Consider the following 18,430-nt stretch of genomic DNA (forward strand, 5'->3'; position numbering starts at 1 on the left):
GTTGGGAGTGTGGCTCAGTGGTAGAGCACTTACTTGGCATGTGTGAGGTCTTGAGTTTGAGCCTCAGCACTACAAAAAAAAAAAAAAAAAAAGGATAAACTTGCAAAATATGTCCTGTGATCAGGCAGGGTGGCATACATTGATAATCCCAGGTACTTTGGAAACTGAGGTTTCCAAAACACAAGTTCAAGGTCAACCTCAGCAACTGAGACCTTGGGAAACTTAATGGGACTCTGTCTCAAAATTAAAAAAAAATTAAAGGGCTGGGGACAGGTTCAGTGAAAGAGAACTTGCCTAGCATTTCAGTTCCCAGTACTGAAATGATATATAAACTCAAGCGAAGTGACTTAAAGAAGGGTTATGAGCTACAAAAGTGTATAAAAAGGGGAAGATGCTACTGAAAAATGATGGTCTGGTTTTAGAATAGTAGTTGATCTGTGAGTTCTCTCCAGTAGAGAGTAGATGGGTTTACAGCGTAGTAACCCTAGCTTTCCACAAGAAACAGTGGCATCTACACATGAGTTTCTCTGTCCTCTAATGCTGCAGAGCAAACATCCAACCCAATTCTAGGGGGAAAAGGAAGAGTAACAGGGACAAGGACAATGTGAGGACCAAAGAGTTGGTTGTACCTGGATGAAGGGCACAACAATCTTGAGGTTGGGAAGGACATCCTTCCGGGTTAACTTATGTATGGACTCACCTAATGCAGTTACCCTTTGATGCTTCCAATGCGGGCAGGCATTTAACCTCTGGCTGAACAGGTTTTAGGGAAAAGAAGATAGCGCCATATAATCCAGCTCCCTTCAGCTTTGAGCTAGCTCTGGTTATTACAAACTAGGCCAAATTCTCTCTTGTGGCAATTTTTACCCAGTGACTCAACAGAATATCCCTTAGCGAAGTTTGTTCCTTCTTTCAAGTGTAAACTTCCAAACAATCTGAAGATCGCTTACTCAGAGTTCCATATTGTCTTCTCCAGACTCTTCCAATAAATCTTTTATTTGCTAGACTTAGCTAATAAAAATATGGGATGCTCAGGTGAATTTGAGCTTTAGACACGCAAGGAATATCTTTTTCAGTATAAGAATACTCCATGGAATATTTGGGAATATACTAAGAAAGTATTCCATGTTTATCTGAAATTTCAATTTTATCGGGCATCCTGTCTTTCAGCCAGCAATCCTACTTATGGTGCATTTTAGTTAATAAATGTTGCTTTTTAAAATGCAGTGCCTAGAACTTATAGTTTCAGGTGAACTCAGAAGTCTGATTCAAATGTGGTGAGAAGGGCTAGGGGAGGGAGGACAGCCCCATACTCCTCTCCCAACCCCACACTTTTGTGTGAAGGCTAGGGCCAGGACTTTGCCAAAAGGAGAAAAAGCCCCCTCCCTGGCACACCACCTAAGCTCAGGGCACAAGGTGGGCTACACCGGACACACTGGGGCACCACCATGCTTGGCAGCCATGGCCGTGGGTAGAGAATCTGTTTCCACATCTACTGGTCCCCCATAGCTATTTCTAACTTCCCAGATGTGGCAGTACTTCCTTTTCACCATTTATTCTGCTACCTCTGTTCATTCTAGGAGATACTTCAGCGCTGATGATAGCATATGCACAGAATATTCCACAATATGGCATGTACTTCTTTTATCTGCCTAACTTTCTTTCAATTTCCTTTGCTCTTCCTGTATCATCACTTCCCTCATCCTTTGCGGCATGTCTTTCAACACATTAAACGAGATGAGAAGCTACTTCAGGGCCAGGGCCAAGGCCATGCACACTCTTAATAATATAACCTCATTCTTATAGAGTATTTTTATTGCAAAAGCCTCCTCTTGTTCCATTTCCTCATTTTTCTCCTCATTCTTCCACCCCGGTGTCCCCGTGGGACTAACACTGTGTGGGCAAGTGTTTGCTCTGGGGGTGGTGCTTGGGAGACTTTTTTGGCTTGGCGGAGGTGGAATTAGGGGCAGTTCTAAGTCACCTAAGAACATTTTCTCTATCTCTCACACTTTAGTCTTTTAGAGCTGAAGAAAGGAAGGGAAGGATGGATGGTTGGGCGGACACAGAGCAGGACCAGCCCTCAGGGAGAAGAGTGGTTAGCCTATTCCCTTGCAGTTTTGAAGGTTGTCTCAGATGGGCAACTTCCTACACTTCCTACATGGCTTCACCAAAATCCAAAATCAAATGACATTGATTCATCAGGAAATGATGGCTTCCTATCCCCACTCCTCCCTTTTAAACTCTTACCTCCATTCTCTAATTAAATCTTCTTCTTCTTATTATTATTTTTTTGAAAATAGTAGTCCCTGTTTAATTTCAACTGGGGAAATACACACCTGGACACAGAACAAGGCCTATTTTTGAATGAAAATGATCGATGGAATGAAAAGTTGGCATGGAACACCCTCCTTTCCCTGAGACCCTGCTGCAGTAGGGATCAGATCATTGGGAGGCTGTGCATGAGCTGGTGGCAGCAATAGGGTTAAGATATTAAGACTGGGCGAATCTTAGAACAATTAGGAAATTCTTTCATTGGGAACTTTTAACATTTTCATTTTCAAAGTTAAATAATATACTGCTTTTGCCTTATCTCATTGGGGAAACCTGTTTGAGGGGAGAGCATATGAGGATTCTTGTGAGGTTTTTGGGGACAATAGCTGCAGACAGACAGGAGTAATCAAGAGAGAATAGTGGCTGGTTGGGGCCAGTGTACTGAGGATTAGTGTGATGGGACAAAGAACAGCTAACTTGGGATTCACTCTCATTGGTGGTAGGGGTGAGTTAGTTAGAATTAGTGGGTGTGAGCCTTCCTGAGCCTAGCAAGTCTATACACTAATCATCTGAGAACAATCGGTTGGGGCAAAAGGTTTACCTATACAGAAGATTACTGACTAAGGCAAATAAATGTCTGCCATAATAAAAGCATCAATAGATTCCAGAGTCATGAATTAACAAATTGTGCTTGTCTGCTGCAGGTGCTGCACTTCTTTAGTTGGTAACATTTTATCTGTTTGTAGTCAGGGCCATGAAAACAGTGTGGTCTGGAGTTACTCATTTGTGCTCACTTTCTGCTACAAAAATGGCTCTTTGGTTGATTCTCATGACACAGTTGACTGCCCGTCACCTACAGGCTGTCTACTTAGTCCCCATTCTATTTGCCTTACCTGGACAGTCTTATTTATTCTTCATATTTCAGCTATTACCTTTGGTTATTTTCATGATTGTAAGATGCACCATTAATTTGATGACATCTGCGGGAAAAATGGGGAGGAGAGAAGAATCTCTACCACATTCAATATACAACTATTGTAAGTTCATCCCCTCATACCTGACAACTGAGTATCTACTGATGATATCAAAACTCACTGCACAGTCATCCTTTCTGTGAGTTTTTTTTTTTTTTTTTCTTTCTGCAAACCTTCCCCAGGACAGGCCACTCCCTGGTTCTGTCATGACTGAACCTTGCACACGCTGCCGCACCTATAGTCCATCATGCATGAACTATAAGCACTGCTAGGACAGGAACTGTCTGACTCATTCCTGTAGTTTCAGGATATAGCTGGCATTCATTTGCTCCATCAATACGTATTGAGGAATTGCTATGTGCCAGGCACACTCCCAGACTTGCATTTGTTTGTTAAGCAAGACGGTTTTATTTATTTATTTTAGCAAAAATCGACTCTACAGTAATGTGGGGGATACAAGATGAAAAGGTGCCAGCCGCTTAGGTTCTTGTATTATTAGACAGAGATGGGAGCAGTGCACATGTTGTGTTAAAATGAACGTGATCAAGTGCTAAAATGTGCAGTCCAGACGTTAAGTATTCTGGGTGGTAAAGAAAGGAAGATTGATGAGCAGAAATCCGAGCTTCTGGAGGAGCCAGGCCTTAGGCTTCTCTGTAGCTCCAGCATCTTCCAAGGCTTGTTTTCAAGGTTGATTGAGTGAAATAATAATAATAATAATAATAACTGCCCCTAGAAATCCCAGGGAAGGACAGGGATGGGGAGGGAGAAGAATAACAGAGTGGGTAAACAATTTGGGAAAGGCTCAGTTGTAGGAAAGAAATTATTTTTTTTTACAGTGGTAAAATAGACATAACACCAAAATAACCACTTTAATCATGTTTAAATGTACTGTTCAGGGGCATTAAGTAAATTCACATTATTCCATTACCAGGAATGAATTTGTCCTTCTCTTTCTGTAGGGTTCATACCTGGCTAATCACACACTGGTTAACAAAAATAAGAAACACTTGTTGGTGTAAATAATAATGTACCAGAATAAAAGCAGTGTTCTTCTCCAGCTTGGTCAGTTTCCCCAAGAACATCTGTGATTTGTTTTGAGTATATTAATGAAAGGCTATGGTGAGGGGGCAGTGGGTTACCAGTGCTGCTTCTTGTGTGTCTGAATCATCCTTGTGAAGTTTCAAACAAGGAACAGGAAAAAATTTTCCCAATACTGTAGAGCCTTTTCTATTCAAATCAAAAAAGTACAAAAGTCTATTGTGGGGGGAAAAAGAGTCTTTATTGGTAACCAGTTGTGTCCACTTAAAGCAAAGAATATAAAATCTTAAGAGTACGTTCCATATGAAGTACTCTAGCTATTAATATGCTTTTTTTTTTTCTTTTTCTTTTTAAAGCAAGGAGCAAGGGTCTTTGTGGAAAGTTGTTCTAATCAAAGTCATGGGCACCCTGGAGAGGAGGGAGGGGTCTGGTGTAACCAAGCCCCCCCCCCCCCACAGGACAGTTAGAGTTCCATTCTGATCTTGCCCCTTTGCTTGAATCTTTGGATAAGTCACCCAAACACATCAAGTCTCTGTTCCATAAAGAAGGTTGGAATCCATGACCCTTAAAGTCCTTACAACTCTTTCAGCCTTATATGAATCATGTTAACCAGGGCCAAGCAGCAGGCTGGTGGGGTGCTTAGCTCGGGAGGAGAAGGAAAACGTGCGCGCTGTTGGCAGAGGGACTAGCAGACACGCGTGGGTGACTCCTAAGTGGAGAACTCGGGGTGTCCCGGGATAGGGCCAAACCGATGGGATTTCCAGACGAGTCTTCCCAGGCCAACTTTAAAAGGTCGGAGGAAAGTTTCTCATGGGGTGGGGGCCCGAGGGGAGGGCTGGGTGGGCTCCGCCGTCGCCTCCCCTTTAAGCGGGTGGCCCCGGCGCCTCCTCCGTTACCTGGAGCGGGGAGGGGCTTGGGAAAGTTTGTGTTTGTTGCTGGCAAAGCGCCGGATGGGAGGCGCGGGCGGGCGCTGCGGTCCTTCCCTTTGGCTTTCGGGAAGCGGTCGGGGCTGTACACTGGGATCGGCGGGGCCAGCTCCCGGGGCCGGCCGTCTGGCGGAGGGAGGGAAGGAAGGAGGCGGGAGCGAGCGAGCCGAGCCAGGGGCGCACGTACGCCCCAGCGCTGGGATTTCTCGGCTCGCGAGGAGAGCGGAGCAGGCGCGCGGCCCAGCGGAGGAGCGCTGACTCTGGAGCAGCCGGAGCTGGAGGAGGAGGAGGAGGAGAGGCGGCGGGGAAGGAGGAGGAGGGGGAGAGTCGCTCCCGCCCTGCGAGCATGGGGCGCCTGGCGCCGAGGCCGCTGCTGCTGGCGCTCCTGTCGCTGGGTAAGTGAGCGTGGGGCTCGGCGGGACGCGGGGCACCGGCGGGGCCCCGTGGGGATCGGCGGGGCGCGGCTGCAGCGCGCGGCCTGGGGCGCAGAGGGTGCCCTGGCGGCTCCCGGGAGACCCGGGTGCGCGGGCGGCCCGGGCGGGGAGCGGCTGCGGGGCCGCCCCGAGCCCGGTGCCCAGCGGCCCGGCCCCGCGCGGGGTGCAAAGAGCCTCTCCGCCAGGCCGAGCCTCGCCCCCCACATGTGCCGGGGGAGTGGCCGGTAGCCCGCGGTCCCCCAGCTCTCTCTACCTGTTGGCCGCCGGGAGCCCGGCTCACCTTGAACTCCCGGCCCCGGAAGGTGCCCGCGGTCCTGGCCCGCGTCCCCAGCCTGAGAGCGGAAATGTGAGCCTTTGATACGCCCCGCCATAGCCGCCCCTGGCCGATTGCTCTTCACACGCGCGAGCCCTCGCTGGGTAGCCTTTCCAGGGAAGCGAGAGAATCCAGCAACTTCCTTCCACGAAGGTCACGGGATGGCCCAGAGCGTTACAATGACAATCGGTGTGCGGTCCCTGCCGTCATTTTTGTCGTGGCTGAATCTCCTGCCTCAGTCTTGTCTTAGCTTTTCTTGAAGCTGCCTAGCCTCACGTTTATACACAAAGACCCAAGCGCCTAGCTTTTCCAACTTTTTCTACCTGTTACTTTGCCCCCCACCCCCCATCCCCACTGTCCCTTGCTTTTCACCTTCTGGAAACCCAGGGTGGCTCTTGATGGACCAGCGCCCTCCCTCCCCCCACTCAAGGAATCATTCATGAATTTTTTTTTCTCTCTCCATTTTCCATTCAGTCTATACACAGTCACCATCTCCACATAGATACACATGATGATCTTAACCAGCTAAGGGAATATGTTTGTTAAGTGTCCACCAAGGTACTGGAGGGCTGGCCCTTAAATGCTTTGATATTTTTGGGTCTCTATATAAGTGTCAACCAGGACAAGCTGAATCCTGAGACCTGGTCACAGGTTCTCTGCCAATCCCCTAGAGAAGTCAGATCTGAATCTTTGCAGAGCACGTGGTGCTGTCTGTCCCCAGCCAGGCCCCATCTGCACTGCAGGGTTAAGTGACTACTGTGTATTTTATGCAGAGGGTCCCAGTGATGGCCTTCCACACCACTTCCCTCCTGCTGGCCCTAGGGCCCAGCCCCCTGATTCCTGCAGCCAGTAAGCCAGACTTTCTAGCTGCTTTTGTGTTCTTCCTCCACCTGGGAGGTGTTTTCTCAAACTCACTCCCTCAGAGAGCTCATCCAGCCACATTGCTTGAGATGCAACCCATCTTCAGGAAGCTTCTGGATCTTCCTCTTAGTTTTGTAGCATCTCCCCTGTGGTCCACCATCCTGGTGCTTTTAATCTTTCCTGCACTCTGGTTCCCTTGTAAGTTCCACATTTGTTGCACATTGCTGGCCATAGTTCACACAGTTTAATTGACTTATGTGTCTGCTGTCAAGCAGGGCCATGACCCATGGTTGCACATGAGATACACTGCACAACTCTAGGAGCTCCTGTTCATCATAGTTTATGTGAACGACTCTCCCTAGAGTTGGGCAGTTCACAGCTCGCACATCAGTCAAAAGGGTGCGGTGAGGTAGAAAGTTTGAAAAGAATGCCTTTGAGTAACTGGGGCATGGGAGAAAAAGGGAGAGTGGGCAGAAAGAGACTGGCAAAAATAAAATGTAAGTGGGAAAGCAGAGCTTTGGGAAATCTTGATTGTACCCCAGTTTATCCTGCCCTGGTTAGGTATCTCATGTTAACTACTCCAGGAATTTGTGGTGTCTCTAGCCAATGCCTTTTTGCCAATGGTTCTCTGAACTGTTGATGTTCCACCTGTCAACTCTGACTCTCAGTATTTCCTGTGCTTTGGTTTCAGCTTGACCTCTGGAAAGGTTTTTTTTTTTAACACCTTTCTAGCCCTGTACTTATCCTGAAATGTAATACATTGATAAGCACAATCATCTTCCTCCAGTGTTGCAGCCTTCATAGAATCTTGGTGTCACTGTTCTCTGTGACCTTCACCTTCACACTATCTCTCATTATTATTATTATTATTATTTTTTTTCCTGTAGCACGGGATCAAGCTGCTTCCTATCCTTCTGGTTTCTCTAACCACAGTTTTAGTCCAGGTCCTGGAGGTTCCCACCTAGGTAATTTCTGACATCCTTTCCCCACAGCCTCCCTTCTAAGTTCATTGTTTTCCTAAAAGATCTTTTTTTTTTTTAATCCACTTTTTCTCTTCATTTCCTTATGATTTTCTGCTAGGGAGGGGCTGACCCTTGTGTTCTCTCCCCTCCGGTCTTCTCTCTGGTTCAGACATGTCATTCTAAGTGACTCATTTGCTCTTCTTTGCATAGGATATATAGAATATCTTGTTTATGTATCTCCTTTTTTGCTTGAAACTCACTTCTTCCATGAAGCTTTCCCAGCGAAGCCTACCTTAGCAGGACCTCACCAGTACCACTCAGCTTCCTGTGGCAGCTGTTCACTTCTCTTGACTGTGTCTGAGTTGTCTTGTCCATCCGTCCAGCTTGGCATCTCTTGAGTGCTCCCTTTGTCCATAATAGTGTGTTCAGTACTGGGTGTCCCAGACAAATAACCAAGACAGCTTCTCTCTGAGTGAGTGGTTGGTGGGCTGCGGGGGGAGTGCACAGATGATAAAACAACTAACTACCAGACAGAATGAGATGCCCCAGTAGAAACCAAGTGCTGGTAGGAAGCAAGGAAGAGGATGATTAATTTTGACTTGGGGGTTGGGGTTGCTTTTGCTGAAGAGGTGACATTTGAGCTGAGCCTTGAGGATAATTAGAATTTTGAAAGAAAGGATAGAAGAGCATTCTGGGCTCTGGGGAAAAGCGTAAAGAGTGGATGAGTGAAAGTGCATGATTCACTCAGAAGCGGTGCATGAGTTCCATGTAATGAAGTTCTGGAGGATTAGGAAAAAGGGGAAGTAAATTGTAAGATGGGTTTGGGGTAGATGCTGGAGGCTTTGCTTACTGTGCTGAGAAGACTAGGTTGTAAGGGGTGGATTTATTGGCTCCTGGGTGCTGCCAGGCAGCCTGTGTTATTTCACTGGTTGTAACTGTCTGTCCCCTGTCTAAATCCCTACCCTAATTATATCCCCTAGGGGCAGGGACCATGTGGTCTTGCTCACTGTTCTGTCCTATTACTAATAGGGAATATAACACATAGTGGGTTCTTGATAAATATTGGCCAACTGAATATATATGAATAGATATGTCTTTATTTATATTTATCTTTTTAGTTATAGGTGGACACATACCTTTATTTTATTTTTATGTGGTGCTGAGGATCGAACCCAGTGCGTCATGTGTGCTAGGTGAGCACTCTACCTCTGAGCCACAATCCCAGCCCCATAGATATATCTTTTTATCTGTGGATATGAGTAGCCATTAAAAGTTTGCCAGGTGAGATTAACGCAACAGGGGGATGATGTTTGAGGAGGATAAATCCTCAACTAGTATACAGTGTGAATTGGAGGGTGGAAGGCCTGGAGATTGTGGACGGGAATTCTGTTCATGTCTATTTAAATTTTATTTGTTTTTTTTTTTCAGCAAATCCATTGAAATATTTTTTAAAATGACAAAAACATTACATCTATATTTTAAAATTCAAATACTACAGGAGAGTATTATATTAGTTAGGAAGACTAAACTGCTCTACCAAATAAACTCAAAGATTAGACGTTCAAACAGTGTGTCTTCTATAACAGTGTCCACAGGATGCTTCAGAGAGTAGGCTTCGGGGGGACTCTGTTCCACACAGTTGTTGTGGCACCAGGCTGGTGGCAGTTCTGCTATCTCCAGCCCATGATTTCATCACTACTGTGGTCCCACAAAGGAAACAGCATGTAGTAGAATATGTGGCCGCTTCATGGGCCAAGCTTGGAAATGGCACCATCATTTCTGCATATATTCTGTGGGAAGGAATTTAGTTCCATCTCACACTAGCTGCAAGGGAAGCTGGGAGATGCGGAGAAGCCTGGCAGCCATATGCCAGCTACTGGGGGAGAAAGGAGGAACGAATTTGGGGGGATAGCTCGCTGTCGCTGTGTCAGTTATAAGGGATATAAAATGAAAAACGCACTCATCCTGCCTAGCCATAGACACTTTTGTATAACATATGTGTGTTATATCTCTGTACACTGATTTTTTTTTTTTTTCAATGCTGAGGATTAAGCCCAGGGCCTTGTTCTCTACCACTGAGCCTCATCCCCAGCCCTTTTCTTTTCCCATAGCTTCTGGATAGGACTGCACCTAGGAGGCCCCAGATAATAATAGATAAGTTATAAACTGCATATCAAGTGTTGGGCTCTTACGTATATATTCTGTCACTTATTTTTTCACAGCAACAAATTTGCAAAAAGTGAACATTATTTTCTCCTTATTTTAGATGAGGAAACCAATGCCTAGAAAAAGTTAAGTAACTTGCCCAATTGCATAAAACGATACAGCAGAGCCAGAATTTGATCTCAGGATCCTACTCTGTCTCTGTGAAGGAGAAGCTGACCCATGTTCACACAACCTTGTGCCGTGTACTGCTAGAGATTAATGTAGGCAAAAAAGGATGATAGTGGTTTGCAAGCAAGAATGCAACTAAAACTAAGATCTGGGGTGATCAGGCAGTTCCCGAAGGAAGTGGCAGTGCCAGCATGCACCTCTTGGGTGCCATACCTGCAACCTCTAGCAGGTCACTACACCTGCTCTGAGAAAAGGAAGCAAGGCAGGAGAAAGAGGGCTCACAGGAGAACCCTAGTGAATGCATCCAGCTTCTCAGTCTTTGAAGTGCTGTGGCCTTCAGAGATTCCTTGGCACTCATTTTAGCCTTGTTAACAGAATTCCTGTATCTGCCAAGCTGATTAATGCCTGCCCTGGCTATAATTATTCTTTTTAGCCTGCTGAATAGGATCTCTGGTTGTCAGTGATCATTCCTTACAAGGCAGTTGGGCTAGTCGGCGTTTATATGGCTATTTTGTTTTAGTGATGGGCTGCTGGGCTGATTTCCCCCCATAGATTGAATGCACATTTTCATATTGGCACTGTGTCTGGCAGTTAAATAAGGTGTGGGCTTGTCTGTCGGTGTGTGTCTGCGTCTCACTTTATCAAATGAAGTTGAGGGGGAAGCTGTCAGGGGCAGTTCATAGCTATTCAGTTTAATTGCATTGGTTTCTTAAGGCAGGGTTGCAAGGCCATTTGACTCTGCTTTGGGAAAATAACTTGCACTGGCAAAAATTCTTCATAATTTATCTTTTGGAAAAGGCGATGTGCTGCAGTTGGCACAGTCAGTGGTTTTTTTAGATTTTAGAATATTTTTCTCCACACCAACTGTAGTCTTTGGGAAGCAACAGAATTAGACCCAGTGGTTAATGCTGTTGCCTACCGGCAGTGTGATTTCCAGTAGACAAGAGATAATGGCACAGTGTATGTGTTTGTTCTTCGAATGCTTATTTCTCCAAGTGTTTGTGATAGATTGTAAAGTCACTGAATGTCATGATTGAAGTTTAAGTATGATGAACCGGGCTTCACACCTTTTAAAGCAACTAGATCACAAGAGCATTTTCATCACTTGGACTGTTTTGGGGAAGTAGAGTGGAGTAGTGTGGCTAGTGCTGTTCTGTCCTGGATGAATTTGGCTCCAAACAGTGAGGAGAAGAGTTGAATCCTATTGAAATAGAGGCAGCTTTCAGTCAGACGGGTTACTTCTCAGACCTTAAAAGTAACACCAAGCCACGGATGTTCTAAGAATGGCTTTTCCTCATTCTTATTTAGAGCTGGGCTCGGCCAGCGCTTTCCTGCTTGTTGGCTGTGGTAAAGGATGCCCCATGGGATTCAGGTAGGTTACAGGTATATCATTAGACTATACCTTCAGCTCCTAGAGCCCAGGAGTCAGAGGCAGCCTCTAAATCTGAAAGTTAGTTACCCAGGGAGCTGTACAGGTAGTATGACTGCCTGCATGTGCTGTGATTGATGAAGGTTGGCAGTTGTCTCTTTCACTGGGTGAACCCTACCTTGGGATGGACTGAAGGTGGAAGCTGAGAAGCTTAGCGGCAGTGTGAACCGCTCATCTATCCATTCAGCAGTTACTGGGCCAGTGCCTACGACTATGGGCCAAGCACTGTTCCGAGTGTTGGGAATTCTGCAGTGAACAGAGCAGAGCAGACTCAGATCTGCCCTTGAAGGGTGGGACCAGACGCTGGATGTGTGCTGGGGGCCATCTTCAGAAAGAGGATGGCTGAAACAAGGGTTGAGGGAAGATTCTTGGGAATGCCGTCATTAGGAGATAGGAACTGGGTGGGCAAGTTCTGCAAGGAATAGTCAGAGGGGCGAGAAGAGAGCCAGGAGAGCACCCTGCGGAAAGCCAAGCAGAGATGGTGGGGAGTGGACTTGCTAAAGAGAGGTTGGCCAAATGCTGCTGGAAAACCCAAAGGATAAATGCAGAGAAGACCTCTTGGATTTGGACACTGAGGTTCAACCAAATAGTAGAGGAGGAAGGAACATCACACTAGCTCAGGAATAAGTGGGGGAGGGGATGGAACTCTGAGTCAGAGACTGTCACCCATTTTCAAGTGCTGCAAGTAGAAGACCATGGTGAGGGTGGTAGCTTGGGGCACCGCAGGAGCAGACTGACGTGGACAGGGTCCAAGAGACTCCTGCCTGAGCAAGGGCCACTGTAGTGGAGTGGGAGTCCACTAGAGTCTAGTGGAGGGACAGGCTGGATGGCTGCTGGATGTGGGTATACTCTAGAGAAAGGGGATAGTGGGACAAGAGCTCAAATAGAGGCTTTGGTCTTGGAGGATCTGAGAAGAGGGAAGGGAGAGGTGGAGGGGTGATTTGGAGGGAAGAGTGTGGTGTGCAGTGCACATGCCACAGTGCCGTCAGCCCAGTGGTCCTGCAGTCCCAGACATGCTTGGTAGTGGTCATCTGAATGTCTGCTTCCTCCTGGCACACCTTTAAAGTTGACCCCAGGACCTCCCTGGCTATCATCTTCCATGTGGATTAGTGGAATTAGCTTACTCCCTGATAGTTGCTTTTAGGTCTCTGCGGTTGGGCAGAGTCTCCAGCACCAGGACTCTGTCCTGTTTTATTATCCATCTTCTTCCCATCCACATCAGCTAGGAAGACTTCAGTAATTTGTATTATAGATGAATGATTACATGTGTGTTTAAAAAAAAAACATTTTTTTTTTAAGTGTTTCTATTCTTTATGTTCCTCCCACTCCCATCCCAACTCTGCAATGAAATATATAAAGAAAAAAATAGGACTTTGGTTCTGGAATTGGCCTTCTGCTTGAATCCTGCCTTCCAGCAGTGTGAATCTTGACAGGATTTTCCACCTCTTTGAACCTCGCTTATGACCTCTGTGAAATGGGAAGAATACCTCTCTTGAGGATTGTCATGAAGATTAAAAATAATATTTCTAGTCAAATGAAAACATTAAACAATGTATGTAAATTCCTAGTGTGGCCTGGGGACCAACAGCATCACAGTCCCTGGTGGATTCTCAGGGCTCAATCCAACCTGCTGAATCAGAGTCTGCGTTTGAACAGGCTCCCCAGGAATTCAAACACATGCCAAAGTTTACTGCGGAGCAAGTGTGCTAGGGAGGAACCGTATGTGCAAACCTAGTCCACAATCTGTGCTTGCCACACAGATTACTTGGTGGCCTGGGCTTTTCAGTGAGTACTGATGCAAAAGCCATGGTAACAGGCAGTGCTAGAGGGGAGTGGACTAGGGCTGGGCTCCATGGGAATGTGGCAGACTTTCAGTTCGCCGTGAAAGATGGGTAGGTTAGGTCTGTGGTAGAGGCCATCAGTTGTTTTTGTGGCTTTATTTATCAAGTTTGGCACCTAGGAGAGATGACGTGTCTTTCCATGGAAGACAGTGGAGAGATAAGGGATGAAGGAATCTAGTTGCTGATGAGAATGACACAGAAGATTGGCCAAGGAGTGCAGATGGGACCAGCAGCTTTGTGAGGCTTCAAGACTTGGTACATCTGCAGGTTTCGAAGACTGGAGCACATGATGAGGGTCAAGAAGCAGATGTAGAGGCTCAAGAGAGGAGGTGGTCCAAAAAGGTAGGAGGTGGGGTCAAAAGAGGTAACATGATAATTCAGCGTTTGGAAGTGGAAGTTCAGATAGGCAGGCTGGCCAGTAGTTAAACAGTAGTTAAACACTTGATTCAGGGCCTTTCTGCTACTTTGGCCAGTTTAGCTCTATATCAGACTGGGTTGGGCCCAAATGGATTAGGAGACAGGTGTGACTTTTTCGAAGCATTAGTTCCAGATTTTGCAGGTAAAGTGGTAACCTGTGACTAAGATGAATTAGGGGCTGGGGAGCAGGTGTGCTAGGGAAGAGCCATATAAAAATCATTTCTTTCCTAAAAAAGAAAAAGAAATCTTTTTACCTTTTATATAGCATTTATTTTGTGCCAGGCACTGCACTTTCCATGTGTTGACTCATTTAGTAGGTTTCATAACCCCATGAGGTGGGTACCGCTATTACCTCTGGTGGATAGTGAGGGAATTGAGGCACTGTGATAACCTGGTCAAGGTCACATAGTAAGTGGCAGAGCTGCCAGGACTAAAACCCAGACAGTCTGGCTCCAGTTTGGGCACTTGCCCACAGTGGACTCTTCTGCCCTGCCCTTCTGTGTGAGACTCAATCACTCAGAGTCAAAATGTATCTTTGCAAACATGGGAAGGAATTGATACAATTAGCTAAAGTGTGATAACATTTGTTTCCTTGTCTTTTAAGATGTGAGGCTTGGATTCTGGCTCTAGTTCTTCCATTCAGTAGTTTCCTGACCTTGAAGAAGATGCTGACTAGTTCTTTGCCCCTGTAAAATAAGGACTAGTCTAGCCATCCTGAAGGTCTCCCGTTCCATCTCCAGAATTCTGTGAGCCTTGCTGACCCCTGCTGTTGGCCATATGGGCTTCTAGGTGGGGCCTGGCTTTCCTGGCTCCAGGCCCATCTTCCTGAGCACCCTTCAGGTCTACAGCCTGTGCCTATTGTCTCTCACCTGCCTGGCACCTCTCCACCACCAGGCTGGCAGTGCCTCCTAGGGATCTGGGAAGTATTTGCTATTCTGCCCTTGTATCAGCAATTACTTCCTCATTCCAGCCCATTTCCTTTGCTGAGAAACTGGGCATCTTTCTCTGTGGTTCCCCAGGGTATGAGGTGTCCCCACCACCACGCTAACTGGGCTTCCAGATAGACTTCTAGGCAAGACACAGAAACAGTAAAGCCAACAAGGCATTTCTAGATGGACAGGCTGTTTCTTACAGTTACTCATCTTTTGTGTGCATCCAAGTTGTGATTGAGGGTGTCAGCCCTGCGTAAATTGGGGTTGAGCATCACGTCTCTGTCCTCATAAATGTGACTTGTGTTTTCTACCACCTTTAGCCTTTCAGTCTGGGAAGGAGCCTGGTTGCTGGCTGTGCTCCACAGGTTGTCCTTTCCTAGCACAATGCAGACTTGAGAGAAGAGACGCAGACCTCTTTAGATGTGTCTAAATATTGACACCACTTTGGATTTTACACTTTTCCTGAAGTACCTTTCAGGAGAGCTGAAGTTCAGGCTTCTCCAATCAATAGTCTTAATTGTCTGAGAAATAGGTTCTAGCATTTGGGGACTTACTTTCTTTTCCTTGGTCTGAATGTGAAAGTTCAAAATAATGCTGAATACCATCCTGGCTAGCAGGATAACTTCTAGAAAACCAGGGTATTTGTTGGTGGGGACCTCTGTTTCTGACCTCGGTCCTTGTTGCATCAGGGCTGCTGCCCAGCCCTCCCTGGCCACATTGAGGGGTTATTGGTGGTGCTGCCAAAACCAGTGATAGGATCTAATTTGCTTGTATGCAGGTGTTTTTGAGGCTTACCTAGAGCTCTCTAGGAGTGAATTCTGGGCTGAGTTTTAAGTAGCTTGTTATCATGTGCCATTCCAGAGGTCAAAGGGTACATGGTGCTTTATAAATTCATTGTCCCTGCACGGTGTACCAAGAACAGCATATTATCTGACTTGATGTCTGTCCAGGATGCTGCCAGTTTGCTTTTGTTGCAGTGAGGAGTTTAAAAAAAAAAAACAAACCACTTTTGGCACAGCTATTTCTTTTTCCATTTTCTGAAAGCTGGCACATCCAAATGTTTTCTTATTTATTCGAAGACATTACAGTCCATCATCTTTGCTTGAAATCCATACAGTAAATTCCAAGTTAAGTCCATGATGCCTAAGCCAGAGCCTGGTACCTGGTGGGCACTTAGGCTACAGTCTATGTGAACATGGTTTGTGAACCTTGGAGGAGCAAGTCTGTGCCCAACTTTTACTCTGCTCTGAAATATGAGATGATCCTACTTTTCCTTGTGGTCTTATCTTATAGTACTTAAGCAGCACTTGGGGAATATTTACCATGCTTCTGACACTGGGAGATTACAAAGGAATTAGGAAATGGAGTCCAAAATAGAAACAGAACAGTTCCATTTGGACAGCAGAATGGATCAGAGGTGCTTTTTAAGGGTCTGAGTGAGTTATAAGATCACTGTGCGTATGGGGCTGTCAGAACTATAGGAATGAAACTGAGGCCAGGGACTGTTACTCTGGAAAAGCTCCATAGAGCAGGTGGGCTCTCTGGCCAAGAGCCAGGAGCAGGAAAGGCATCTCAGGTATCAAAATGACCAGTGCAGTTTCTCAGGGGTGGGAGTGGATGAAAGTGTCCAGGTTGGTGTCCCATTTGGGAATCAGATGACTTAAGCTGAATAAATAAGAGAGACCTTGGGGAATAATTGGATATTAAATTCTGGGGAGAGGAACTGGTGGAGAGGAAGAATGTGGCCAAAGTCACCCTGAAAGGTGTTGGCAGCCTCATCAGCGCCCACAGAGCTGCTTGGAGCTGCATGCACACCACTGGTGAGGTCTGTTGGGGTTTGCAGGAAGCAAGGCTGCTAAATTAAGGTGATAAGTCAGGCCATAATCCTATTTTGGGTTGTTTCTTCCAAGGAAAACAGCTCACAAAACAATTACTGATGTTCCCCTTAGGTAGTTTATCAGAGCATTTCTTCAAAGGACTATCATCTGATAATAGACACAGACAAGTTTTAGAGGAAGGATAGGGAATTTTAGTTGGTGTTCTACGGAAACAAGGTTTATGCAATCATGTGGTTCATTCTTCAGAGTCCCACTTTAATAACCATTTATCCCACAAATAAGTTTCAGCTCAAACATCAGTATGAGTCCCAGAAAGCCTGGTGTGCTACCTAGCACATAAGTAACTGGGGAAGCTACCTCCATTAGGGCATCTCTGGAGTGTCACAGAGGCAGCAAAGTGGCATATGCTGCCCAGGGGACCCTCCGGGACCAGCACTGAGCTCATTTACACCTCGGACACAAAGGTAATCAGCATGTGCCAGGATCTAAGTCCTAAGAAAGCCACAATGATAAGGCAGGGTCTGTTCCTGTCGGTAGGTTCCTTTAAGGTGTTTGGGCCTCCAACAAGTATGAAAACTCAGCACATAATCAAGCTTTGGTGAGTCCTTGCAATTTTCCCCAAGCATCCCTCCCCCCATGCCCTTAGAAATGACTATACACTATATGTAACACATTGCCCTTTTTTGGTTTATGTATTTGTCTTCAAGTTATTTCTGGTTGATTCTTTGGGTCTTGAGGGAAGCCTCACTTCACCAAGATGAAAACACTTTTGGACCCTTGGGTGGAGTGCTGCTACCTGTAGCATGGGCCAGCCTGCGTCAGGCCTCTGTCATGGCTCTCATGGATCCACATACCTTCGGAGCCCAGCCACCAGTTTACGATGACCAATGTCTCAGGATGGGTGCCTGTCTCACCCTGGATGACTATAACAAATATGTCTGGGTTCACTGATCTTGGATCTTTGAATGATTGAATTGATTTATGTGGTTAGAAAACAATGGAAGCCAGACCTGGTGGCGCATGCCCATAATCCCAGCATCTTGAGAGCGGAGGCAGGAGGATCTCAAGTTTGAGCCCAGATTGGGCAACTTAGTGAGCCTCTGTCTCAAAGTAAAATTTAAAAGGGAACTGAAGAGGTCGCTTAGTGTTAGAGCACTTTCCTAGCATGCTTAAGGCTCTGAGTTCAATCCCCAGTAGTATGAGGACAAAAAAAGAAAGAAAAAGAAAAAAACACTTATGTATTATATAGTATATATTAATAGTACATAATAGACATGTAAAATACATATGTAATACATGACATAATATGTATATGAAATTGTAGGCCTTAACTCAGAAAGGGGTAGAAATGATCTCTGTGTCCTTACTACCTTTTGTATGTGTGCTTTTTATCTGTTTTTGTGACTACCATAATATTTCAGGAAGAATTGCCCATGACTTCATTTCTAAGAGACGTTTGTACAGTAAAGTAGGAGAAAATGGAATCCACACATGAAAAAGAAGGAAAGAAGAGATGAACTCCTCAGTACCATGAGAAAGAAAAGAAAAAAGAAAAAGGGATGAGAAAGTCTCCCTTCTCCTCCCTGTGGAGTTTGTTTTTTCCTTGGTGGCTTGTGTGTAAGACGAAGGACTCGTGGGTTCTTATTCTTGCCTATTCTCTCCCTCCACCCATTCCTTCCTTTGTAGGATGGTCCATTCCAGAATGGCATCTGCTCCCTTCCTGGGCTTGGTCCTGATGTTCACAGTACAGAGAACTGGACGTCTTTAGTCTCAGCGCTTGCTCCAAGAGCCTCGTGGTGGGGTCGGTCCAGACCACAGACCACCTGCTTGTCCTCACTGTTCCAGGAGCAGCCTGCTGAG

General features: G+C 46.0%; 1 protein-coding gene across 1 annotated transcript in view; it reads left to right on the top strand.

Annotated features, from left to right (window-relative positions):
- Positions 1–5,546: 5,546 nt before the first annotated feature.
- Ptgfrn (prostaglandin F2 receptor inhibitor) overlaps positions 5,547–18,430 on the top strand; it is a 73,022-nt gene continuing 60,138 nt past the window's right edge. The window contains exon 1 of the mRNA XM_027940316.2: positions 5,547–5,604. Within this exon, the coding sequence (XP_027796117.1) occupies positions 5,556–5,604 (49 nt within the window). The 5' untranslated portion in view covers positions 5,547–5,555. The remainder of the gene's footprint in view (positions 5,605–18,430) is intronic.

The sequence above is a fragment of the Marmota flaviventris genome, chromosome 10 (genome assembly GCF_047511675.1).
Source record: "Marmota flaviventris isolate mMarFla1 chromosome 10, mMarFla1.hap1, whole genome shotgun sequence".
Lineage (NCBI taxonomy): Eukaryota > Metazoa > Chordata > Mammalia > Rodentia > Sciuridae > Marmota > Marmota flaviventris.